At 46.6% G+C, this 25,729-nt stretch overlaps 1 protein-coding gene across 6 annotated transcripts in view; it reads left to right on the plus strand.

Moving 5' to 3' along the window:
• The first annotated feature begins 1,495 nt into the window (after positions 1-1,495).
• The window catches only part of METTL15 (methyltransferase 15, mitochondrial 12S rRNA N4-cytidine), a 456,062-nt gene continuing 431,828 nt past the window's right edge, over positions 1,496-25,729 (plus strand). The window contains exon 1 of one of the 6 annotated variants that reach the window (XM_077460855.1): positions 1,496-1,612. In XM_077460855.1, coding sequence (XP_077316981.1) covers positions 1,533-1,612 — 80 coding nt within the window. In that variant the 5' untranslated portion in view covers positions 1,496-1,532. Of the gene's footprint in view, positions 1,613-9,012; positions 9,069-25,729 lie in introns of those variants that run through there. The other 5 variants (XM_077460858.1, XM_077460854.1, XM_077460859.1 and 2 more) reach the window with 5 other exon arrangements.

Consider the following 25,729-nt stretch of genomic DNA (forward strand, 5'->3'; position numbering starts at 1 on the left):
AAGAGAAGGGGAGAGTCGGAGTGGGCATACAGGAGTAGAGGAGAAAGAGAAGGGGAGAGTCGGAGAGGGCATTTGGGAGCGAGGGAGAAAGAGAAGGGGAGAGTCGGAGAGGACATATGGGAGTGAGGGGAGAGAGAGAAGGGGAGAGTCGGGTGGGCATATGGGAGCAAGGGGGAGAAAGAGAAGGGGAGAGTCGGAGAGGGCATACGGAAGCGGGGGGGGGGGAAGAGAAGGGGAGAGTCGGAGAGGGCATACGGAAGCGGGGAGAAAGAAAAGGGGAGAGTCAGAGAGGGCATACGGAAGCCGGGGAGAAAGAGGAGGGGCGAGTTGGAGGGCATACAGGATTGGGGGGAGAAAGAGAAGGGGAGAGTCGGAGTGGGCATACAGGAGTGGAGGAGAAAGAGAAGGGGAGAGTCGGAGAGGGCATTTGGGAGCGAGGGAGAAAGAGAAGGGGAGAGTCGGAGAGGACATACGGGAGTGAGGGGAGAGAAGGGGAGAGTCGGGCGGGCATATGGGAGCAAGGGGGAGAAAGAGAAGGGGCGAGTCGGAGAGAGGGCATACGGAAGCGGGGGAGAAAGAGAAGGGGCGAGTTGGAGAGAGGGCGTACAGGAGGGGGGGAGAAAGAGAAGGGGAGAGTCGGAGAGGGCATACGGAAGCGGGGGAGAAAGAGAAGGGGCGATTCGGAGAGGGCATACAGGAGCGGGGGGAGAAAGAGAAGGGACTAGTCGGAGAGGGCATACGGAAGCGAGGGAGAAAGAGGAGGGGAGAGTCGGAGAGGGCATACAGGAGCGGGGGGAGAAAGAGAAGGGACTAGTCGGAGAGGGCATACGGAAGCGGGGGAGAAAGAGAAGGGGCGATTCGGAGAGGGCATACAGGAGCGGGGGGAGAAAGAGAAGGGACTAGTCGGAGAGGGCATACGGAAACGAGGGAGAAAGAAAAGGGGTGAGTCGGAGAGGGCATACGGAAGCGGGGGAGAAAGAGAAGGTGAGAGTCGGAGAGGGCATATGGGAGTCGGGGGGGGGGGGGATTTAATTGTCTGTGATAAGCTGTGTGTTAAATTTTATGGTATATGGAAAAAAAATTAAATAAACTTTAAATAATAATAAAAAAAAGAAAACCCAATGCTTTTTTTTTACCACTACTATTCCTTTATATTGGCTTCTGAAATGTACAAATGCAGCAATTTAGAATTTGGATGAAAGGTTTAGCACCAAGAAACACTTTTTGATAGATAAAAAGTGCATTTGATATACATCTATATAGATCAGACCAAAATGAGGGACAAATGAGGGAGGAAAGAGGGACTTTGTTCACAATCAGGGACAGCTGGGAGCTATGGACAGTGCTAAGTCTGCACCTGTAAAAAAAACAATTCAGCTTTTGTAATGCTATCGTTACAATTTCCCCTTCAAATAATATGAGGGGATGATTTCCTTCTCATTACAGAACAGAAAAGAGTGTGTGCACCAGCAGTAGCAGGAACTCTGTGCACAGCATGCTTGTTGCGAGGGGTTTGCTGAGCAGTGCGCACCATGAACAGAGCTCCATGTGTCTGTGACTTCCTGTTCTACAATCAGCAGCTACTTCTGTGCACCGGTCAGTCAGTGTCATTGTAAGTGCTCGTTTGTTGTGTGTGCAGGATCCTCCCACCATGTGGCCCTGTCATATCTGCGGTGCATCTTTGTCTACGAGATACCAAGGAGGGGATTTACCAAAACTGGTGCAGCTTTGCATGATAGCCAATCAGCTTCTAACTTCAGTTTGTTCAGATAAGCTTTAACAATGAAACCTGGAATCTGATTGGTTTCTGTGCAGATCTGCACCAGAGTTTTCCACTCTCGAGTTTTAGTAAATCTTCAACAGTGATTTTTTTTTATTCTTTATTGTTTTTTTTAAGGTACATATGCTGTTCCTTTTGAGATGCGTGCTGAGTTTTTTATTCTGTTGTAAGGGCCGGTTCGCGCCAGAACACGGCGAGGGAAAGGCACATTCCGTGCACATTTCCCCCACTGCAGGTGAAAGCGATGCCCTTGCGATCCACATGTGGGTGCCAATGTATTGTTACTGCCACCCCAAATGAAGATTGTAAACGCAGTACCGTGCAGTTTGTTCGTTGCAGTTCATTTTTCAGAGTAGTGCAAGCACTACTTTTTCTGTGGTCAGGGCAGTGATCCCGGTGTGAACCGTCCCTAAGCCTGGGTTCACACTGGGATTGCATTGGAACACGCACGTTCCTGTACAGTGTGTTTTGACAGCCCATTCTTTTGATCAGCGCATTTCGCTGCCCTGACCACAGAAAAAGTAGTGCTTGCACTACTCTGGAAAATGAACTGCAACGAACAAACCGCACGGTGCAGGACGATGCATGTAATTCTCACAGGAATCGCAGCACATTCCTGGGCAAATTACATGCGGTGTCTCTGGGGTGCGATTTGAGCCATGGATTTGTATGGCTCAAATGGCACCAAACTCGTGCAGGTCCCTTTTTTGTCCACAGCAGAATCAGAAAGCATGTTCACACCCATGCGATCAAATCCTGCAAATCGCACTGCGTTTTGCGAAACGGTGTCATTAAACACTTCCCATCTGGCCCATAGCAGAAAGACAACCGGCCGGTGCTTCAGTTATTCTGACTGGGCGTCATATGACGTCCTTCAGGATAACAGCCGACACGCGCCCGTGGGGGCGTGCATCGCGGCGATTGGTGGTGGGGTGTGTCAGTCTGACATACAGCTACACCGATCTCGGTAAAGAATGTCCGGCGGAGGCTCTTTACCACGTGATCAGCTGTGTCTAATCACAGCCAATCACGATGTAAACAGGAAAAGCCATTGATTGGCTTTTCCCCACTCGCATCTGACAGACGCGAGTAGAAGAGAGCTGATCGGCGACTCGCCTGACGGGGGGGGGGGCTGCGCTGATTGTTTATCAGCGCATCTCCCCCTCAGATGCCCACACTGGACCACCAGGGAAGCCGCCAGGACCACCAGGGAAGGGGGCAACATGTGGATGGCCAGGTACGTACCCCATGGCCATCCACATGTGCAAATGAATGCCCAATCAGTGCCTACAAATGGGCACTGACTGGCATAATTATGTAACAAATTACATCAGTGATGGCCATCAGTGCTAGAGGTCGACCGATATGGGTTTTTCTCTGGCCGATGCCGATGCCGATATTTAGAAATCATGGCGGCCGATAGCCGATATATGATGCCGATTTTTTTTGGGCCGATATGTTAGGCCGATTTTATTTTATTCATTTATTTTTTTCCTTTTTTTATTTTATTTTTTAATCCCCCTTGATCTAACACACCTTTCCCACTGGGGCGTTTTTCAGGCGCTTTTGGGCTAAAAATAGCGCCTGTAAAATGGCTCCCCTGCAGTCTGTGTGAAAGACAGAGTGCTTTCACACTGAGGCGATGCGCTGGCAGGATCTTAAAAAAAAAAAGTCCTGCAAGCAGCACGTTTGGAGTGCCTCCACCACTCCTGCCCATTGATATGAATGGGCACCACTGCTGAAGCGCATGCAATGCGATTTGGCAGCAGTGCTTCATGGGCGCATTTAACCTCTTCCTTGGCCGCTAGCTGGGTTATATGTGCCCCACTAGCAGCCAAATAGCACCGCTAAAATGATGGTAAAGAGCCGCTAAAACTTGCGTTTTACCATCAACGCCTGCCCGCTCCACTGTGAAAGCAGCCTTCATAAGTGATACAGAAAATTTCTTACATTTAAACATTTATTAAACAAAACAAACCTCCAATCAGTTTACTTGTATGTATGATTTAGATAAAAAAAAAAAAAAAAAAAAAACCTATATATTAAATAAAAACAGGTAGTCAAAACTTTTGTACGAAAAAAAAAATAGGCTAACTTTACTGTTTTTATTTTATTTTTTAAATAGTGTATTTTTTTCCTAAAAAAAATGCATTTGAAAGACCTCTGTGCAAATGCCGTGTGATATAATTTTTGGGGGGGTCTAAGTGATTTTCTGGCAGAAAATACAGGATTTTTACTTGTAAGCAACAAGTGTCAGAAAAGATTTAGTCTTTAAATGGTTAAACTGAGAACTTCTACACAGAGATGATTTCATTCATTCAAGTGTAAACATTGTATCTTTCTGTTCTTTTCTTGGCAGTCTGCCCAGAGAGGAGGAAAGGGTTTCTATGACGACTCAGGCAACTTAGGGCCGGTTCACACTGCGGCGCGAGGCGAGGCGACACGGCTCGCCTCGCCTCGCTCCCGCAAGTCGTCCCCATTGAGTACAATGGAACCGTTCTGAGAGGAGCGACTCGAGTCGCTCCGACTCAGAAAAAAGGTTCCTGTACTACTTCGGGGCGACTTCGGGGGCGACTTGCATTGACTTCTATGCAGAAGTCCTCTGCAAGTCGCCGCTGACCCCCCCTGCAAGTCGCGGCGAGGAAGTCGGAGACGCCTCGCCGCGGCTCGCAGTGTGAACCGGCCCTTACACTGACTGAAATGACTTCTGTAATAGAAAAGTCCCACTGTAGTTCTAAATCGGCTTTTTATCAGCTCAAATCGGCCGATGCCGATTATTTAAAAAACGGCAAATATCGGCCGATATATCGGTCGACCTCTAATCAGTGCCACCCATAAGTACCCATCAGTGCTGCCTACGCGTGCCCATCAATGCTGCCCATCAGTGCCACCTATGAGTGCCCATCAGTTCCGCATACCAGTGCCCATCATCAGTGCCTGTCATTGAAGAAGAAAACATACTTATGTACAACATTTTTTAACAGAAACAAAGAAAAACTTGTTTTTTTTTCAAAATTTACGGTCTTTTTTTATTTGTTGCGCTAAAAATAAAAACCCCACAGGTGATCAAATACCACCAAAAGAAAGCTCTATTTGTGGGAACAAAATGATAAAAATGTGTTTGGGTACAATGTAGCATGACTGCGCAATTGTCATTCAAATTATGACAGCGCTGAAAGCTGAAAATTGGCCTGGGCAGGAAGGTTTATAAGTGGCTGGTATTGAAGTGGTTTATACTCAAATTTGTCATTTTTACCTACAGGTAAGCCTATAATAAGGCTTACCTGTAGGTAAAATTAATATCTCCTAAACCTATATGGTTTAGGAGATATTCCCTTTGTATGCAGGCGCTGACGTCGGCGCATGCGCTCTGAATGCACGGCAGAAGGTCCGGCAGAGGCTGCCGGTCCTTGCCGGGAAGTAAGCTGCCATCGTGGCTCTGGCCACTCACAGCGCCGGAGCTGCGAACACAGAAGACACGCCGAGTGCAAGATCTCAGCTCCCTCTGCATGGACCGGGCTCTGTTACCGATGCCTCGTTCTGAGGTAAGTATTTCATAATGAGCTAGTATGCACTGCATACTAACTCATTATGCCTTGCAGGGTTTTTTTTTTTAATGTGCATGTATACAACCGCTTTAACATACACTCTGCAATTGGTTCACTTGAACGGGTTGCGATTTTTGATGCGATGCGGAATCCGCAGAGGATTCACACCACAACTAGCGTGAACCAAAATGTATATTAGGACCACTGTAGCGTGTATCATATTATCATATGTGCAACAAAGGCCATGTTTATTTTTTATTTATTTTTTACAGGTACTTATATAGTGATGTCAATTTATGCAGCACTTTACATATATATTGTAAACTCACATCAGTCCCTGCCCTCAAAGAGCTTACAATCTAAGGTCGCTAAGACCCCTTTCACACTGGGACCATGGCCACAATAGCGCTAAAGCGCCGATCGTTTTAGTGATGCTTGTTAGGCCGATAGCGGGGCGCTTATAACCCCAAAGAAGGGGTTAAAAGGCCCTTACTTCCGATGCACTTTGGAAGCGCTACCCATTCATTTCAATGAGCAGGGCATTTTGGGAGCGCTCCCAAAGCTGCTGCTTGCAGGACTTTTCCTAAAGTCCCGCCAGCACCAGCCCCAGTGTGAAAAGTCACACTAAAATGAATGGGAAGAGGTTTTCAGGCGCTTTACAGGCTCTATTTCTAGCGCTAAAATGCCTGAAAACCACCTAACTTATATTCATACATACCCACCCAACAGCTGAGGTGCAGCACAATAAAACGTGCACATTTTTTCACATGCTTATGTGTGCTGTTAGGCAGTCGATTCAAAATGCAGCATCTCAGAAATCTGACCTGCACTTTTTTTGACAGTGCAGTGCAGCATATGTTAGTACATTGCTGCACATTATGCTGCAGTGCAGTGCAAAATGCTTTTGGGTGCAATTTAGAATTAACCACTTCCCACCCAAGGTACATCCAGGGACATCCTTGAATTTGTGGGGGTACATCTGAATGATGGGTGTAGCTACAGGCATCATTCTGATCTCATCTTTTAGTACCGGCGATTCCCTACACCATAAGAATGATCATAGCAGCTTATGGGTGGTGGGAGGGGACAGACCCCCCCCTCTCGCCGCTCTCCGATGCTTCTACCGACTCACCGCTTCCATCGGTTAGTCGGACACAGGATCTGCCGGACCTGGATGTTGATCATAGAGATTTGGTCCGCCGGAGTTTCTATGATCGTTTGGAGGCTGGGCGAGACGTCATAACATTGCGCTCGGCCTCTGCATGCAAACGATGGCGGTGCCCCGGCTGGGAATTTTTTTTTGGGGGGATTTCAGGCTTCCCAGCCTAGAGGTGAGATGTGGGGTCTTATTGACCCCATTTCTCACTGTAAAGAGTGTATTTTGCAGACTATGAGAGCAGGGGGTAATGTGAGAGGGGCAGAGGACACTACGGGGGGGGGGGGGGTGTGTGGAGGAGGACACTACTGTGGGGGGTAATGCGAGAGGGGCAGAGGAATCTACGGGAGGGGGTGCAGAGGAGGACACTACTGTTGGGGGGGGGTGATGATGTAAGAGGGGCATAGGAGACTATGGGGGCAGAGGAGGACACTACTGTGGGGGTAAAGTGAGAGGGGCAGAGAACACTATGGGGGGGGGTGTAGAGGAGGACACTACTATGGGGTGTCATATGAGAAGGGCAGAGGACACTACAGGGGCAGGGTGATGCAAGAGGGACAAAGGAGACTGTGGGGGCAGAAGAGGACACTACTGTGTGGGGGGTGATGTGAGAAGGGCAGCGAACACTATGGGGGGGCGTAAGAGGGGGAAAGGACACTACTGGGGGGGGGGCAGAGGAGGACAGTACCGTGGGGGGGTGATGTGAGAGGGGCAGAGGACACTGGGGGGTAATGTGAGAGGGGCAAAAGGACACTACGGGGGGGAACAGAGGAAGACACTACTGTGGGGGGTGATGTGAGAGGGGCAAAAGGACACTACTGGGATGGGGGGGCAGAGTGGGACACTACTAAGGGGGGGTGATGTGGGAGGGGCAGGAGACATTAAGGGGGGGCAGAGGGGAACACTACTGTTGGGGGGGTGATGTGAGAGGGGCGGAGAACATTGTGGTAGGATGTGAATGGGGGTTCAGAACTACTGGGAAAGGGCAGAGGAACCGATGTATGAACGGGATTGTGGAGAGGAGGGGGGCTGTGATGTGAAGGACCTGAGTGATTGGAAGAACATGCAATTCGGACCCCTGCAGGAAGAACATTTACTGATCGGACCTCTGTGAATTTTAATTCATTACCCCTGTCCTAGATGGATTTCCTTTGTGTATTTGGCTGTTTCCTTGTAGTGCTCTCAGGAGACCCCTGCAGGTTGAAACTTGTAGTGCACTTTTTGGTGTTCAGGCAGCAGATTTGGGAACTGTATTGAAGGGTAGTACAGGATGCTTGTGATGCTTCTTATGCAGAAAACATGTATATTTTCCTGATATGGGCAAACCACAGCTTTTCTTAACAACTGTCGCAAAAAAAATAAAAATACGGGCTAGATCTACTATCAATAATAGTCTGCTTGTTTTCAGCAACGCTACAGGTGCTTTTTCAGTATTTACAATAAGAGAAAAGTTAATTTGGTGTCCGCTGAATTTGGTGTCGCTTTTAGCGATGTGCACCTTTTAGGGCTGTTTAAGCCATACAGTGTTAATACAAAACCTAAAGAAAAAGCAGCCAGCGGAATGAAGAACTCCCTGCAAACAACACAAAAACACAGGATAATGAAACAGAATAATTGGTTTGCTGCAGTAAGTGGGAGTGAGAGGTGAGGCAATACAAATGCTGTTTGCTAGCTCCGTTAATGAGAGGAAGTTTGGTGTTTGAGCTATAAATTGAGATCTGGGGGTGGCATATGTAGTACAGCGCATAGCAACTAATAGTTCCCACTTTACAGAAAGGGTTGCCCCTTTCCTGGAAAAAAAAAAAAAAGCGTTACCGGTCAGGTTTGCTCAGAAATACAGTAAATAAAGAAGTGGGATTGGCTTGTTTTAAGACATGGATCTACTGTAGACCTAAATAAAAGGTACAGTGTCGTCCGGTTTGGCCCTTAGAACCCTTTCACGCTGAGCCGCAGGCAGCGTTAGCGGCAAAGCACCGCTATTTTTAGCGGCATTTTACCGGTGCTTTAGCGGCGCTATTTGGCCGCTAGCGGGGTGCTTTTAACCTCGCTAGCGGCCGAAGAAAGTGTTAAATGCACCCGTGTATTGCTTTGCAGATGCTTCGGCAGTGGTGCCCAATTAACTTCAATGGGCAGAGGTGGTATGGGATCAGTGTATACACTGCTTCTCCACCACCCCAAAAAAATGCTGCTTTTAGGACTTTTTTTAACGTCCTGCCAGCGCAGCGCCCCAGTGTGAAAGCACTCGGGCTTTCACATTGGGGTGGCAGGGGAGGCGTTTTTCAGGCACTTTAGCTTTTAGGGCACTATTTTTAGCTCTTTAGCACCTGAAAATCGGGTCAGTGTGAAAGGGGACTTAAAGTGACACCAGACAGTATCCTTATCTCCTCAAATAATCCATATAGATTTACGTGTTTTATGCTGTTTTTGTATTATTTTTTTTACCTTCCTTCCGTTACTTCCTGGTTTCTGACCTAGGCAGATGATATCATACATCTCAGTCTTCATTGGCATTTTTTTTTCATTCCCAGCTAAGCACACTCTCCTGCCTGCATGCCTTGAGCTAAGGGCTGATGGATTCCAGGAGGTAAGTACTACAGGAATCATTTGCCCTTACTAAAGTTGGCCACTGCAGATATCTAGGGGGGTGTTTTACAAAGTAATTTCTCTGAAAAATAAAGCATGGAGACTTGGATAGATGGGTGAATTTGCTTTGAATATCAAAGTGGTTATAAAGACAGGGGGTTATTTATCTTAAAGCATTCTATGCATTAAAGCCAAGTTCCACCCAAAAGTGGAAGCTCCGCTTATCTGACCCCCCCCCCCTCTGGTGCCACAGGTACTTGTCCCCCCCTCCTTCCCCCACTGCCAGGCCATTCAGAAAGCACAGCGTGCTTCGCACATGAGCAGTAGGGAACTGGCTGTGAAGCCACAAGACTTTACTGCCATTTTCTCTTAGGCCGCGTACACACGCGCGGACTGTTGGCCCAACTTTGTCCGTCCAACAGTTTGAGCGAACAGTCCGCTCAAACTTAGCATGGACGGACATGGCCACACACGACGGACGAACAGATGACGTGAACGGCACGTACGACGGGACGAAAAATACGACGTCCTATACACTGCAATGCAACCTTCCGACGTGGAAATCCTTTCTGAGCATGCGCGAGACTTAGTTGGCCGAACAAGCCTACACACGAGCGAACAGTCCGCTGAAACCTTGTTTCAGCGGACAGTTTTTCGGAATTTCCGTAAGACCTTGTTCGGCCAACTGTCCACTGAAGCCCCACACACGAGCGGACTGTCCGCCCAAACACTGTTCAGCGGACAAGGTTGGGCGAACAGTCCGCGCGTGTGTACGCGGCCTTACAGATAATGGCGGTGGCAGCACCCGAAAGCCGATGGGGAAAAGAAAAAAAATACCTTCTGTGTGCAGCAGCCCCCCTCAGCCTCCTTAATACTTACCTAAGCCCCAGGCTGTGCAGGACTCTCCCTCCTCATTGACTGAGACAGCTCGAGCATGGGAGGGCGTCCAGAGACGCCCTCCCGGCAAATGAAGTCCACGCTGTAGCCGTTTCTCGGCTATAGCATGGATGGCAAGTGGTTAAAATGCATATAGGGCATTACTGTGGCTCCTGGTCATTTTGGGTTATTATTAATATTTTTATACAGGATTTTTATAGCCCCAACTGTTTGTACAGCGATTTACAATCTAAAAGGGGACAGTGCAGTTACAATAAAATAAAATACAAAAGGATTAGGAAGACCCCGCTCATAAGAGTTTACAATCTAATAGGGTGGGGCAAGTGGTCCAAAAGGTAATACGGGGGAGGGGAGGATGAGCTGGTGTGATAGGCTTTCCTGAAAAGATCAGTTTTCAGGGATCGCCTAAAGTTCTCCAGTGTAGAAGATAGCCGGACAGGCTGAGGTAGAGAGTTCCAGAGGATGGGAGAGGCTCTGGGGAAGTCCTGAAAGCAAGCATGGGTGGAGGAGAAGACTAGGAGACTAGGGAGCTGGAGAGCAGGAGGAGCGGAGAGGAAGGTGATATTTGGAGAGAAGATTGGTGAAGCTGGGGGCAGAGTTGTGAATGGCTTTGAATGTTGTTAGTGTTTTTTCTTAATTTAATTCACTGGACTTGGAAGTCGATGGAAGGAGTGGCAGAGAGGGATGACAGGCACTGAGTGGTTAGTAAGTTAGATGTGTCTGGCAGCAGCATACAGAAAGAGATGAAATGGAGAGGAGTAGACAGAATGCTAACACTGAAGGAGTGATGTGATAGGTGGAGAACCAGGAAAGGGCAGAATCTTGGAGGCCATGGAATGAAGTTTATTGAGAAGGAGCGTGTGTTCAACAGTATCAAAGGCCAAAAGGTGGTCTAGTGGTGAGACCATGGAGTAATGGCCATTGGTTCGAGCAGTTAGTAAATCACTGAGTTTAGTAGGGAAGTTTCTGTGGAGTGCTGTGAGCAAAAGCTAGAATGTAAGGGGTCAAGAAGGTTGTTTTCAGCGAGGTAGGAGCTCAAAAGGTTGGAGACTAATGCCGCGTACAGACGATCAGAATTTCTGACAACCAAGATGTTGGCTCAAATTTGTCTTGCATACACACGGTCGCACAAATGTTGTCAGAAATTCCGAACGTCAAGAACGCAGTGACGTACAACACGTACGACGAGGGGAGGAAAATGAAGTTCAATAGCCAGTGCGGCTCTTCTGCTTGATTCCGAGCATGCGTGGACCTTTGTTCGTTGGAATTGTGTACACACACTCGGAATTTACGACAACGGATTTTGTTGTCGGAAAATTTGAGATCCAGCTCTCAAACATCTGTTGTCGGAAATTTCCGACAGCATTTCTCGCGGTCACTTTTCTTTCTGTTCCCTGTTTTCTGACAGCACTGCACTGGAATCTCAGCATGGCCGTATTAGCCCTTGTACACACGGTCGGACATTCCGACAACCAAATCCATCGGATAAATTCAGCCGACCATTTTCAAGCCATGTTTCGTATACGTACTCGTCGTAGAGTTTGTGCTGTGCATGGGCTTGGTGTTGGGCTTTTAGCTTTGACACAAGCCCGGTCCATGAACAGGGCGAGGAGGAGTTTGTGGACCAAGAATTGGTTGCTCCAGTGTGACCAGTTCTCACACATGCCTTTGCTTCGTGAGATCTGGGAGAATAATCCTGATGATTTCAGGAATTATCTCCGGATGATGGACCCTGTTTTTCACTGTCTGCTGGCTTTGCTGTCCCCTTATATCAGCAGGCAGGATACCTGCATGCGGCAAGCCATCACTCCAGAGCAGAGGCTCATCGCCACATTGAGCTACTTGGTGACAGGGAGAAGTCTTCAGGACCTCAAGTTCTTGACAGGCATCTCCCCTCTGGTGCTGGGAATCATTATTCCAGAGACCTGTTCTGCCATCATACAGGTCCTGCAGAAGGACTATATTAAGGTAAGTTTTCTCCTTTAACATCACATTCTATGTATTTAATGTTTGCTAATATATTGTATTTCTTTCCTCATTCCCTAATTACCATGATTGCAATATGCTGTAATTGATATGCTGTGCCCCTTTGTCCTCATGCATACTGGAAGCTTTTCAAGTTCCTTTTTTTTCCTTCATGCATATTTTCCTTCACTAACTTCCCCAGCATGCTCTTCTGGGCCCATAAACCTATAGCCTAGTCACTTAGCAATGTATTTTGTCAGCTCCATCCTTTCCCCTAAACACCCCCTAAAATTAGTACAAATTTTATGTGTGTGCTTAAATTCATGCAGAGTGCCAGATTTTTTTTTTTTTGGGCCAGACTCATTAGAAACCCCCCTCCCCCCAACTGCTAGGTCAGCTGATGGCAATCCTCTATCTGCTGACTTTGCCAAACCCAATACACACTATACCTATCTTTTTTTCTGGTCAGATTTATTGATGAATTCACCAAAGCATGTAGTGCAAGGGCCTGCCTCGATACTTTCAAATGCTACAGTTTAAAGTTTTTTTTTCTCCTATTATCATCTTGATAATAGGTAGGTAATAGCAGAATGTCAAAATGAGTTTCCATTTGTTCCTTTTTTTTTGTATTATGACACTTCTTATCTGTCCGATGGTCTGCCAATAGTGTAAGTAAGGAGGGGCTGGCCAAAGTATCACACATTATGCATTCAGCTCTCAATGAAGTGGGGAGGGTTACCTGTCCAAAACATCCCCCCCTAATTTTTTGCAATGGGCCATCAGATGGGGGGGGGGGGGGGGTGAGGAATCTGATAAGGGGACCTTATACTTCAGGCTTTAAATACTCATTTCCAAAAATGTTATACTGATCTTGGCCAAAAATGTTTGTGTCTAATCTGCTTGCAATGTTGATGTGCAAAATTACTATTTTTTTTTCTTGTTTGACGCCACAGTTTCCTTCAACGCCACAAAAATGGCAGACTGTGACTTCCCACTTTGCCAGCCGTTGGGACTTTCCCAATTGTGGAGGTGCAATTGATGGGAAACACGTCCGCATCGTCCCACCCCCCAACTTGGGGTCCTACTATTATAATTACAAGGGGAATAATAGTATCGTGATGTTGGCGGTGGTGTCAGCGACATATGACTTCCTGTATGTGGACGTGGGGAAAAATGGCCGTATGTCGGATGGTGGAGTGTTCGCGTGGACGGAATTCTACTGGCGTCTCCAGAGTGGCAGTCTGGGTTTGCCACCTCCAGAGGAGAATGTAGAAGGACTCCCGTTCGTTTTCGTCACGGATGAGGCGTTTGCTCTGGCAAACCACCTGATGCAGCCTTTCCCGATGAGGACCCTCACCCCGGATCAGAGGATCTTTAATGTGCGGCTGGCCAGAGCCAGAAGAGTAGTGGAGAACACTTTCGGGATAATGGCCAGCCGGTTCAGCCTATTCTTGACTCCAATACACATGGCGGAATATAAACTAAATCATATTGTGCTTGCCTGCTGCGTTCTGCACAATTGTTTGAAAAAACATTCCGTAAACTATGTGGCCTCAGTTGGCCCTAATGCAGACTTGATGGAAAATGTGAACCTCAGGGCCCTTGAAGCTGCTCCTCCTGGCTTGTCCCCCAAAGCGGCCGTGAGGTCCGATCCAGATATGTGGAGTACTTTGTGGGTAGGGGGGCCATTGATATGCCAGACAATGTCTGAGAGGCATTTTTTAATACATTTTTCTTTGAAACTCCAATAATCTTTGTTTTCAATTACTGCTTGGCTTTGTTTTAGGTGTCTCCTAGGTTTTTTTGTGTTTTTTTTTTTTTTTTGGGCCTTTTTCTACAACAGTGCAAACCCAAGTTCAAAGCAAGATGAGGTGACAGTCTCTTTTTCAGATAATCTTATTATGTTGTGGGTCTGCTACACACACACCTTGTTTTTGTTGATAATGTATGTAGTGCATTACTGACAAAAATATTGCTAATTTTCAGCACCATGGCAGAAATATTTGGGGTCATGAAAATGGCGTGATTGGGGAAATTTAAACATCACTGTGGCTGATATTTACTAAAGGCAAAGCCACTATGCACTACAAGTGCACTGCAAAAGTGCACCTGAAACTGCACTTGGAGTGCAAAGTGGATTTGCCTTTAGTAAATACCAGCCATTGCCACAGAAAACAACAACTTTACTACAAATGCTGCTTTTGCACATTGAAAAAGGAAGCCACACATTGTTGATAATTTAACTTTTTACTCAAAGCACATTCACATGTGCGTTTAGAAAAGGGTTTTGGTGTATAATAAAACATTATTTTGGGTAACATTTTTAGAACTTGGCGTTTTTGTGTAAACAGGCATGTATCAAAGTATAACATACAGAACACAGGAACTTACAAAGTTCAACTTTGAAATGTGAAGACAATATCAGACATGAGTATGCACAAACTGTGCTGATATTGCCTTCATCAGATGGGGTGTCACCCCTGGAAAAGCCAAATTTGGAAGATGCACACAAATTGAGAATCATAAAGTGGCCAGTTTCCTCCTGTCCCCAAGCCTAATGTCAACATGTGCTATCTCCCATCATGGGGTATCAATGTACGTGTTTTGGGGGTGCAACCCCTTCATCTCAGCCACTTTAGTAGCAAGGAAGGGGTTGCACCCACAAAACACGTACATTGATCCCCCATGATGGGAGATAGTACCTGTTGACACACTGTGTGCATCTTCCAAATTTGGCTTTTCTAAAAATATAAAAGTGTTTTTTAAAATTTAAAATGGATGCTAGCTAGTTTTGGGTGTTTCAGATTCTCCCTAAAACATCAATGATGTTCTTTGTTTTTTGTTGAACATCATTGATATTTTACTTTATATTCTCTAAATCGCAATTGCACCCCGTTATCTCCCCAATGAAGATCTGGGCACTTTCACTGGTAAAATGTGATTCTTCTTCTACAACATCCACATCACCTAAAAAAAAACAAAAAAAAAACACACCATGTATTATAAATATGCAGACATAGATTGATTAGCTTACCTGAAGCTGTGGGCTCCGACACTCACCTGTTGTGGTGCCAATTTCGATAATCTCTCCCTCCTCCTCCTCCTCTGCTTGTGCTTTTGGTATTTCCCCTTCTTTGGGAGGTGTGGGGTCCCTGGTGTCCTCAGATGTCCAGAGTCTTCTCTCCCCTATGAGGATGTAAAAAAGGAATACTTAGCACACAGATATTTGAGGGCAGAAATAGGAATATGAAACATTGCTTGGAAGTGTCGTACAATTGTGTTTTTTGGCAGAGTTCAAAGGCGAAAACATTATTTTTGACACTTTCTAAAGCTGGAATACTTACCTGTTGTGTGAACAAATGTAGTCAAGTGCAAGTTGACAAAAGATCGTTTTGGAGTGGGCTAACAAAGGATGTTTATTACAAACGATTGAACCCATGAACATGAAAGTGGCCATTTTAAACTGTACAACATTAAATCAAAGCACATGGAGCAGTATGCAAGCAATAATAATAATATGAACACACGACAACTACTTAATTTTTTGAAGAACTCGCTTGATCCTTCTGTACTGATCGTGCTCCCTCAGTTTCAGGTCAGCGTTTTCTCAGTTGATCCTTGGATCGTCGTACCCCAAAATTCTTCTGAAGACTCTTTACAAGTTTAGTCATGATCTTGGCCTTTCTGATATTTGGGTTTGGGTAAGGTCAATACTTCCCATCATAGTCGTTCCTCTTCAATATGTCCAACATCTCAACAAAAGACATATTTGAGGCCTTAAATTTTCTCCTCCGGGATTGGGATGTTTCAGGCTCCGGGCTTTCCTCATCCTCCTCCTCGTTAGTGGAATTATTAATGTGCACCTGCTGTGTCTCCGCCATTTGCTCTCCCCACTGCGCCAAAAGAGAAGAGGTGGGGAATAGTCTAGAAAGAATGTAGGGCGGACGGAGTTTCAAACATGTGCACTGTATATAAAACGCAACACGCGCGTGTCGTATGTACGATCTGTGAGCAGAGTGAGGAGCTGACGCGCCGATCGTTCACACAAAGGTACAATTTTAACTTGGTACATCACTAGCCCATACTGCTTCTATATAGGCCTATGTTGGGACAAGATTAGGAGAGTTTAGCCTGACATTATTATTAGGGTTTGTCTTGTGTGAGATGGATCCCTTCAAGAAATCACATTTTATGGCGCTATTCATTGATCTGCTCAGGGAGCTGCCCTGCCTGTGGCAGATGAACAACCCCTTTTATAAGGACCTAAGAAAGAGGAAGGCAACGCTGGAGAAACTGCTTGTTTTTGTAAAGATCATGGTCCCCACGGCAGACATGACCTAAGTGAAGGCCAAAGTTGGTGCCCTGAGGAGTACATATCTGAGCGAGCGCAAGAAGTTCCAGGATTCCCTGAGATCAGGAGATCCAGATGACATTTATGTCCCCAGGATGGTGTACTACGAGAGGCTGCATTTTCTGGCAGTCCAGGGGGAACCCAGGCCACCACTCTACAGGTCTTCCTTCAAGGTTTCCTTCACCCCCAGCTGAGGCTTCCAATGTCCAACCTGGGCCTTCCAGGCAGCAACATGTGGAGGGGCCCAACTTGAGACAGGTATAGCATTGTTGAATATATTTCTTGTCGTACATTTAATGATGTTAACTAGATGTTGTTATTGATCAGTTAGTTGTGATTTAACAAAGTGGTTTACATATCAATAGACAGCAGTGACCAAAAATGATTGGGATAAGAATGAAAAATGCTGGGCTCAGAATGATAGTCTGTTCTATTTGTTAACATTCAATTTGCAACAGTCATGAGCACAAAATTGTGTGATTGATGACCAAAAAAATAAAACTATGTCCCATTTTCATACACATGAAGACCTCAGCTGGGAGGAGGCTGTGGCAAGGGGCATGCGGGAGGTCGACCATCGCCCTCCTCCTCCTGCCACAACTACAGGAACCGAGCCACAGCCTGAAAGGAAGCCTGGAGGGAAGTGCCTAAGGAAGACCAGAGAGTGATGGCCTGGGTTCAGTCTGGTCTGACAGAAGATGCAGCCTCTTGTAGGACCACAGCCTGGGGACATAGATGGCATCTGCTCTTCCTGATCTCTTGGACTTCTGGACCAGACTGTTCTCCCTCAGATATGTACTCCTCAGGCCACCAATTTTGCATTTTCAAAATATTTCATGTCTGCCCCGGGGGCCAAAGGCTTCGCCAAATCGACCAGTTTCTCCAGCGTTGCCTTCCTGTTTATTTGTTTGACACCTAAATAAAGGTTTTTTGTTGGTTCAAGAAATACTTGCCTATGTGTTTTACTTCAAAAAGGACAGTTTATTTGTGAGTAGGTATATTTCAAAAATACAAAGTCAAATTAATAACAAGGGGCACCAACACCAAACAACCTCCTCTAGATTAAAACAGAAAACAATAAAATAAAAAGATAATAATGGTGTTGTGGTAAGTTGACACACAAAAGACACCAAAAAAATTGCGAAGATGAGCAAACTTTTAAAAAAAAGGAGGTGTTGATTAAAAAAAACAACCACCAAATTTAAAAAAAAAATAAAAAATTGGGGAGATGTGACGAATTAAAATATTGTATTCATGAAATGAAGAAACAGAATAAATAAATAAGTTTGGGAGAAGTGTGTGTGAATATGAGCAGCAAAACAACTTCATTCTTGTAGCATTGTAAAGAAAAAGAGAATGCGCTGCGATTACGAGCGGTAGTTTTACCTGACCGAGCGCTTCCGTCTCAGAATTTATTCTGAGCATGCGTGGCACCTTGTCCGTCGGACTAGGCTACACACGATCGGAACTGACGCGCATCGCATCACGTTGTCGGAAATTTTTTTAGCCAAGCTCTCAAACTTTGTTGGTCGGATATTCCGACGGAAACAGTCCAATGGAGCCCACACACTGTCGGATTATCTGACAACACGGTCCGATCAGACATTTTAGGCCAGAATATCCGACCGTGTGTACAAGGGCTTAGACATACAGGACGGACTCCAGTGACCGCCATCAAGGATGGAGGTTGGAATCCAGTGGAATAGCTTGGTACATAATAGCTCAGGATGGGCTACAGCAGTTGGTGGAGATGGAAAATAGTTGTGGATCTACTCGCCATTATAGCCCTTGTTAAATTGTCAGTATTGGCTCCTACTTTATATACTTTATCAATCAGGCCTTTGAAATATTACTCCTGTTTTCATATGAAATTTCCAAGCAAGTTTTTCTGTCAATGGGTCTTGGTGCTGGCAGCCCTCTAGGCTTCTCCATTCCTATTTGCCTGAGCAAATTTATATTCTTTCTACACTTGCATCTGATACCTATATTATATCTAATAAACAGCAGCAATATAAACTAATGACTTATGAATCATGCATTATGGTCTGCCAAAGAACGTGAATTATTCATGTCAGATCATATGTTTTATATATAATTAAAAGGTGTGACTTTGCTTTTTCTGTCGGCTTGTGAATCATAAAAGCAGCAGGAAAATCTATTGGCTGTCTTATTCAAGTGAAAGTTAATTGGAAAGCTGATGAATCCTGAAACCATATATAGTAATTTTTGATTTGTTTTGGAATCTCGTCTATCACTTTCATGTACAATTGTCTCCACCACTAGTGTAAGGGCAGCGCATGTTATCCTGTCCTATGTCAATAGTGGTAATGTAGGGAAGCATGCTATTAAATAAAAATCCCTCTCCCCCATCTGCCTCTTCTCTCCCTCTCTCCCCCTCTCCCTCTCTCCCCCTCTCCCCCTCTCCCTCTCTCCCCCTCTCCCTCTCTCTCTCTCTCTCTCTCTCTCTCTCTCTCTCTCTCTCTCTCTCTCTCTCCCCCCTCTCCCATCTGTCTCTCTCTCTCCTCTCATCTGTCTCTCTCTCTCTCCTCTCATCTGTCTCTCTCTCTCTCCTCCCATCTGCCTCTCTCTCTCCCCCACCTGCACCTCTCTCTCTCCCCCACCTGCACCTCTCTCTCTCTCCCCCATCTGCACCTCTCTCTCTCCCCCATCTGCGCCTCTCTCTCTCCCCCATCTGCGCCTCTCTCTCTCCCCCATCTGCGCCTCTCTCTCTTCCCCCATCTGCGCCTCTCTCTCTCTTTCCCCATCTGCGCCTCTCTCTCTTTCCCCATCTGCGCCTCTCTGTCTCTTTCCCCATCTGCGCCTCTCTGTCTCTTCCCCCATCTGCACCTCTCTGTCTCTTCCCCCATCTGCGCCTCTCTGTCTCTCCCCCATCTGCGCCTCTCTGTCTCTCCCCCCTCTGCCTCTCTGTCTCTCCCCCATCTGCGCCTCTCTGTCTCTCCCCCCTCTGCCTCTCTGTCTCCTCCCTCTGCCTCTCTGTCTCCCCCTTCTGCCTCTCTGTCTCCCTCCATCTACCTTTCTCTCTCTCCCATCTGCCCCCTCTCTCTCTCTCTCTCCCATCTGCCCTCTCTCTTCCCCATCTGCCCCCTCTTTCTCTCTCTCTTCCCCATCTGCCCCCTCTTTCTCTCTCACTCACCCCCTATTTCTCTTTCTCTCTCCCCTCACTGTAACCAGTGTTCTGTAATTGCTGTGTTAGGCAAATTTAGTTGTGCTCACTTTAACATACCTCCCAACTTTTCTACATGGGAACAAGGGACACCTATTAGCAAAAGTAAATAGGCATAGGACACACCCCTCTTTAAAGGAGAATTATACATAAAAAAATAATAGTTAAACCCACAAGTGCCTTTTTACCACTACTATTTCTTTATACTGGCTTTCAAAATTTACAAATTCAGCAATTTAGAAATTGGATGACAAGTTTAGCACTGGGAAACATGTTTTGAATGATAAATAGTCAATTTTATTTACAACTATATATACCAGACCAAAATTAGGGACAAATGAGGAGGAGAGAGGGACAGAGGGACATTGTTCCAAACCAGGGACAGTTGGGAGGTAGGCTTTAATCAGTGAAGCTGCATGTGATTAGTTGGGTCTGTTCGGTGCTTCAGGTGCTGCTGGTTTGTCTGTTTCCTCTGTTTTCCATAGAACAGTAGAATTCTATGGAATGTAGGTGTGAAGCAGTGCAAATGGCAGTATGAATATTTATACAGCCCTGGCCAATCCCAGGGATTGTGGCCCTAAGGCTGATGGGAGTCTGTATAAATACTATGGGACACATAGTTGCTGGGTCTTTGCCTGCAGAGGGCAGGGCAGTGCCGCTATGTGGTTACTGTTCATGAGGCCTCAGGTGGGCGACCTGCTGCAGATCTAGTCTGGCATCACTGGAGAAAGGTGCCGCTTGGAAGTTGGTAAAAGGCAACCAACAATCCCTGAACATTTTGTGAGTACAGACTGTGGCGAGAGATCTTAGAGACTTTTGAGCTGCTGCCATCCCTCTTGTTCTAGAGAGTCAGCTGTTTGTTTTTCAGACATCTCAAGTCTCCTGGAAGGTGCGGGAGACTCCCGCATTTATGCGGCGGCTCCCGCACACTCGCAAACGCCTTCCGATCTCCATCGCACCGATCATTCCCGGGAGATCAGCTGTGATCACTGATCTCCTTTCTATACATTTTTAGCTGACAGCCGCTTCTTCTTCTCTCCCTCCCATGGCTGTCTGCTAAAAAGCTATACAGGGAGATCCGTGATCACAGCTGTCCCTCCAGCTGCACCGATCACCCCCAGCTGCTCTGTGTGCTCCTCCCGGGGCACCTCCATGTCCTTCTCCGCCCACGTTCTCCTCCGGCCCCCTCCATGTCCTTTTCTGCCCCCGTTCTCCTCTGGCCCCCTCCATGTCCTTCTCTGCCCCCGTTCTCCTCCGGCCCCCTCCATGTCCTTCTCTGCCCCCGTTCTTCTCCGGCCCCCTCCATGTCCTTCTCTGCCCCCGTTCTCCTCCGGCCCCCTCCATGTCCTTCTCTGCCCCCGTTCTCCTCCGGCCCCCTCCATGTCCTTCTCTGCCCCCGTTCTTCTCCGGCCCCCTCCATGTCCTTCTCTGCCCCCGTTCTCCTCCGGCCCCCTCCATGTTCTTCTCTGCCCCCGTTCTCCTCTGGCCCCCTGCATCCGGCTCCCCTCCTCTCCTGTCCCACCGGCTGTGGGGGGAACTAGTTAATGGACACAGCAAGCGAGATCGCTCCTGTGTCCTGTGATAAATGGACAGAGTAAACTGTGTTTACACCGCTCAGTTTATGAATGTTCATTCATCTTTAGTGCAGAGAAAGGGACTGGGGAATGCGTGTCCTCAGTCCCTTTGTCTGTCTCAAAGGGGAGATGTCAGGGGTTTCTGACCTCTCACCAAAGCCCCCTAAAAAATATTTAAAATATAATTGTAAAAAAAATTAAAATAAAAAAACTACTGACACCACTCTCCCCTGCCCCAACCCCCTCCCCCCAAAAAGCATTGTGAATTTTTTTTTTTTAAAACAAATTAACCACTTACTGGGCGCTTAAAACCCCCTCCTGCCCAGACCAATTTTCAGCTTTCAGCGCTGACGCACTTTGAATTTTACATTTGCGCGGTCATACAACACTGTACCCAAATTAAATTTTTATCATTTTTTTTCCCCACAAATAGAGCTTTCTTTTGGTGGAATTTAATCACTGCTGGTATTTTTATTTTTTGCTAAACAAACAAAAAAAGATGGAAAATTTTGAAAAAAAAAATCATGTTTCATAGTTTGTTATAAAATTTTGCAAACAGGTCATTTTTCTCCTTCATTGATATGCGCTGGCGAGACGGGACTTGTGAGCACTGATAGGCTGCACAGGTGGGCGCTGATAGGCTGAACTGATATGCTGCACTGATAGGCACAGTTAAGGCGGTACTGATGGTCACAGATAAGGCGGCACTGATGGTCACGGATAGGTGGCACAGGGTGGCACTGATGGGTGGCACTGATGGGCACTGTTGCCTACTGCTAGGTGGCACTGGCAGCGGACACAGGTGGGCACTAAGGATCTGCGGCAGCTAGCCGTGATCAGGACTGATGTCCCGATCACGGCTGCCAGTGATTGGCTTTTTTTTTCTCCTCATGCTGTCAGTGTGAAGAGAAAAAATTGCCGATTACTGGCTCTGTTTACATCACGTGATCAGCTGTCATTGGCTGACAGCTGATCACCTGGTAAGGGGTCGGGATCGACCCCTTACTCCGATCTGTGATCCAGTGAGTCTCATAGACGTGCAGGGTGCGTGCAGGCCACTCGGGCACTGGCCGACGTCAATAGACGTAGTCCGGCAAAGCAGGTCCGCGCTGTAGCCGTCATTCGGCTATAGCGAGGATCTGTAGAGGTTAAATTGTAAAAAAATTCAATTATTAAAAAAAAAAAAAAAACTGCTGACACTGTCCACATACCACCCACCCCCACCCCCTTCCCTAGAAGCACTGCAAAAAAATATTGAAAAAGTTTTGCGGGTGAAAAGCGCCACCTCCCTGAAATGAGTTTCTGCAGGTTGGGATGTCTGGTGTTTGACCAAAAAGTGTCCTGAAGAGCTTAGTCTATCCAGTTCTTTGTGAAGGGACTCTGCTCCTGGTGCTTTAAAGAAAGAAACTTGCTTTTAACTGCTTCTACTACAAGCCAAGTCCACAGTTTGCTATTGCAAGGACTTATGCTTCAGCTTTACTGAAAGGAGTTCATTGTCCTCAAACTGTACATAGTTCAGTTTTTTTGGTGTATTTCACTTAATTCCCCCAACCCTATCCAAAAATAAAAACAGCGAAAGATAACACCCCTAGATTGAGCCAAAGAGTGACTGTGAGTGTGTGCCTGGCTGCGGTCAATCTACTGGGAAAGGAACCTACGGTAGGCAAATTTCCAGTGGCTTCTTTGGAGGTAGCGCAACATATTTATACAGTATACATTCAGATCTCACCCTAAACTAGTTCATTGTTTTTCTGTCCATGAGCTTTCTACTTCGAACCCCTGTTTTTGTTTTTTGTTTTTTTAATTTGTCAGGGCAGTAGAATTGTATGGAGCTGACATTCAGAAGAAAGCAAGGGATGTAACTGGATCATGCATGAACCCAAAGCATTGAGTTCTGCATTGATGACTCTGCTGTGCTGGACACAGTTTTCAGGGGGGACTGTATCTTGGAAAGGACAGTGTAGAGGTAAGCGTAATAAATATATTACATTTACCTCATGTTGTCCTCTCCAAAAATAATTCCTGGAGTTCTCTTTTAAAATAGATTTCAAGCTATGGAAACTGGGCTTAAAGGGGTTGTAAACCTATGTGTTTTTTTTTTAAAAACACCCGTCAGTGACCGGCCCCCAGCCCCCCGTTTTACTTACCTGAACCCTCGAACTTCACCCTTGGGGAAGTGCTGCCACTCTGCCTGGGGTTCTGGGGTTGATGGGATAGATTGATAGCAGCGCAGCCATGGGCTCCCGCTGCTGTCAATCAAATCCAATGATGCCAGTGCCGGGGGACGGGGCCGAGTCCTGCATTCGGCGGCTATGGACGACAAATGCTGGATTTGGGAGCGCGCCCGCAAGGTAACCCCCTCAATAGAGCGCTTCTCCCAAGGGGTTATCTGATGCGGGGAGAGCCGCCGGGGGACCCCAGAAGTGCAGATTCTGTGCAAAACGAGCTGCAGATTGGAGGGAAGTATGACATGTTTGCTATTTAAAAAAAAAAAAAAGGCCTTTACAATCACAACCAATTCCTGACCAACTGCCGCAGTTATACTGCGGCAGGTTGGCTTCCCTGCGCAAGCCGTTGTAGCTATACAACGGCTCGCGGGGTCGGAATAGCTCCGGTGGCATGCCTGCTGCACAGCGGGGGTGCCGGTGCTCATGGCCGGAGGTCAAGATGACCACCGGCCACGAGCGATCTTGACCAGGAGAGACAGAACAGGGGCGCGTTTGTGCAAACACACACTTCCCTGTTCTGTTCTGACAGGAGTGACAGATTATGAGTTCCTAATAGCTAGGAACCACGATCCGTCACTTCCTGTAGTCAGTCCCCTCCCCCTTCAGTTAGAATCACCTCCCAGGGAACATAGTTAACCCCTACAGCGCCCCCTAGTGTTAACCCATTCACTGCCAGTGACCTTTTTACAATAATCAATGCAATTTTATAGCATTGATCGCTGTATGAATGCCAATGGTCCCAAAAATGTGTCAAAATTGTCCGATGTGTCCGCCATAATGTCGTAGTCATGATAAAAATCACAGATAGCTGCCATTACTAGTAAAAAAAAAAATAATAATAAAAATTCTATAAATTAATCTCCTATTTTGTAGACGCCAAAACTTTTGTCAAATCGATCAATATACGTTTATTGCGATTTATTTTTTTTTTTTAACAAAAATATGTAGAAGAATACATATCGGCCTAAACTGAGGAAAATACCGTATATACTCGAGTATAGGTCGATCCGAATATAAGCCGAGGCCCCTAATTTACCACAAAAAAAATGGGAAAACTTATTGACTCGTGTATAAGCCGAGGGTGAGACATGCCTGTCCATCCCTGTGTGTCCATCCCTGTGTGTCCATCCCTGTGTGTCCATCCCTGTGTGTTCATCCCTGTGTGTCCATCCCTGTGTGTTCATCCCTGTGTGTCCAGCCCTGTGTGTCCAGCCCTGTGTGTCCAGCCCTGTGTCCAGCCTACCTGTGTCCTGAGCCTGTGTCCTGAGCCTGTGTCCTTCTGCACATACGGCGGCCATGCCAGGATCGCCGCACCTCTTCTCGTCTGTGACAGACGGCGGCCATTCCACTGTTCAAAAGCCGCGCCTCCGTCTGTGATAGGCGGAACACTCAATTTCCCAGCAGTCTGTGTTCCACCTATCACGGACATCCTCTCATCCTCGTCCGTAGTATGAGGATGAGCGAATGTCCGTTATGGGCGGACCACTGACTGCTGGGAAATTGAGTGTTCCGCCTATCACAGACAGGGAGGCGCGGCTTTTGAATAGTGGAATGGCCGCCGTCTGTCTGCTCGACACGCTGATCGGGTAGACAGACGGCGGTGACTCGAGTATAAGCCGAGGGGGGCACTTTCAGCCTAAAAAAAGGGGCTGAAAATCTCGGCTTATACTCGAGTATATACGGTAATTGTTTTTTTATATATTTTTGGGGGATATTTATTATAGCAAAAAGTTAAAAATAATGCGTTTTTTTTTTTTAATTTACTATTTTTTTTTTTGTATATATCGCAAAAAAGAAAAACCGCAGAGGTGATCAAATACTACAAAAACAAAGCTCTATTTGTGGGAAAAAAAAGGACGTCAATTTTGTTTGGTTACAACGTTGCACGACTGCGCAATTATCAGATAAAGTGCCAAATCTCAAAAAGTGCTCTGGTCAGGAAGGGGGTAAATTCTTCCGGGGCGTAGTTAAGAAAGGATAACTGAGAGCAAAAGACTACTAACCAATAGTTCTTGTAGTCTCCCTTCCCCATTACTGCCTTTTCCCACACCTTATATAGGGTTGACCATCTTAGTAGAGGTGGGACTTTGCTTGTGTCATCGCTGCCCCCTGATAACTAAGGATCATATGACTGATGGGGTAATGTGGAGAAAGACCTCAACCATAGAATGCATGGAGCAGACAGGGAGATCCTTGTACTGCAGGTACTCTGGTACAGCTTCCTGTACTGCAAGGAGAACAGTGAGTAGTTTCTGTAGTGACATAACCACATCTTAAAGTGGGGTACCCCCTAAAAAAAAAAAATTAAAAGTCAGCAGCTACAAATACTGCAGCTGCTGGCTTTTAATAATCGGACACTTACCTGTCCCGGGTTCCAGCGATGCGGGGGAACGAAGCCCCCCCCTCGCTCCCCGCTCCGCTCGCGGCGCCGTCATGCATACTGTGGGCACCCGGCTGTGGCTT

Source organism: Lithobates pipiens, unplaced genomic scaffold (genome assembly GCF_037356315.1).
Source record: "Lithobates pipiens isolate NorthernLeopardFrog02 unplaced genomic scaffold, aLitPip1_a1.2 Scaffold_10, whole genome shotgun sequence".
Lineage (NCBI taxonomy): Eukaryota > Metazoa > Chordata > Amphibia > Anura > Ranidae > Lithobates > Lithobates pipiens.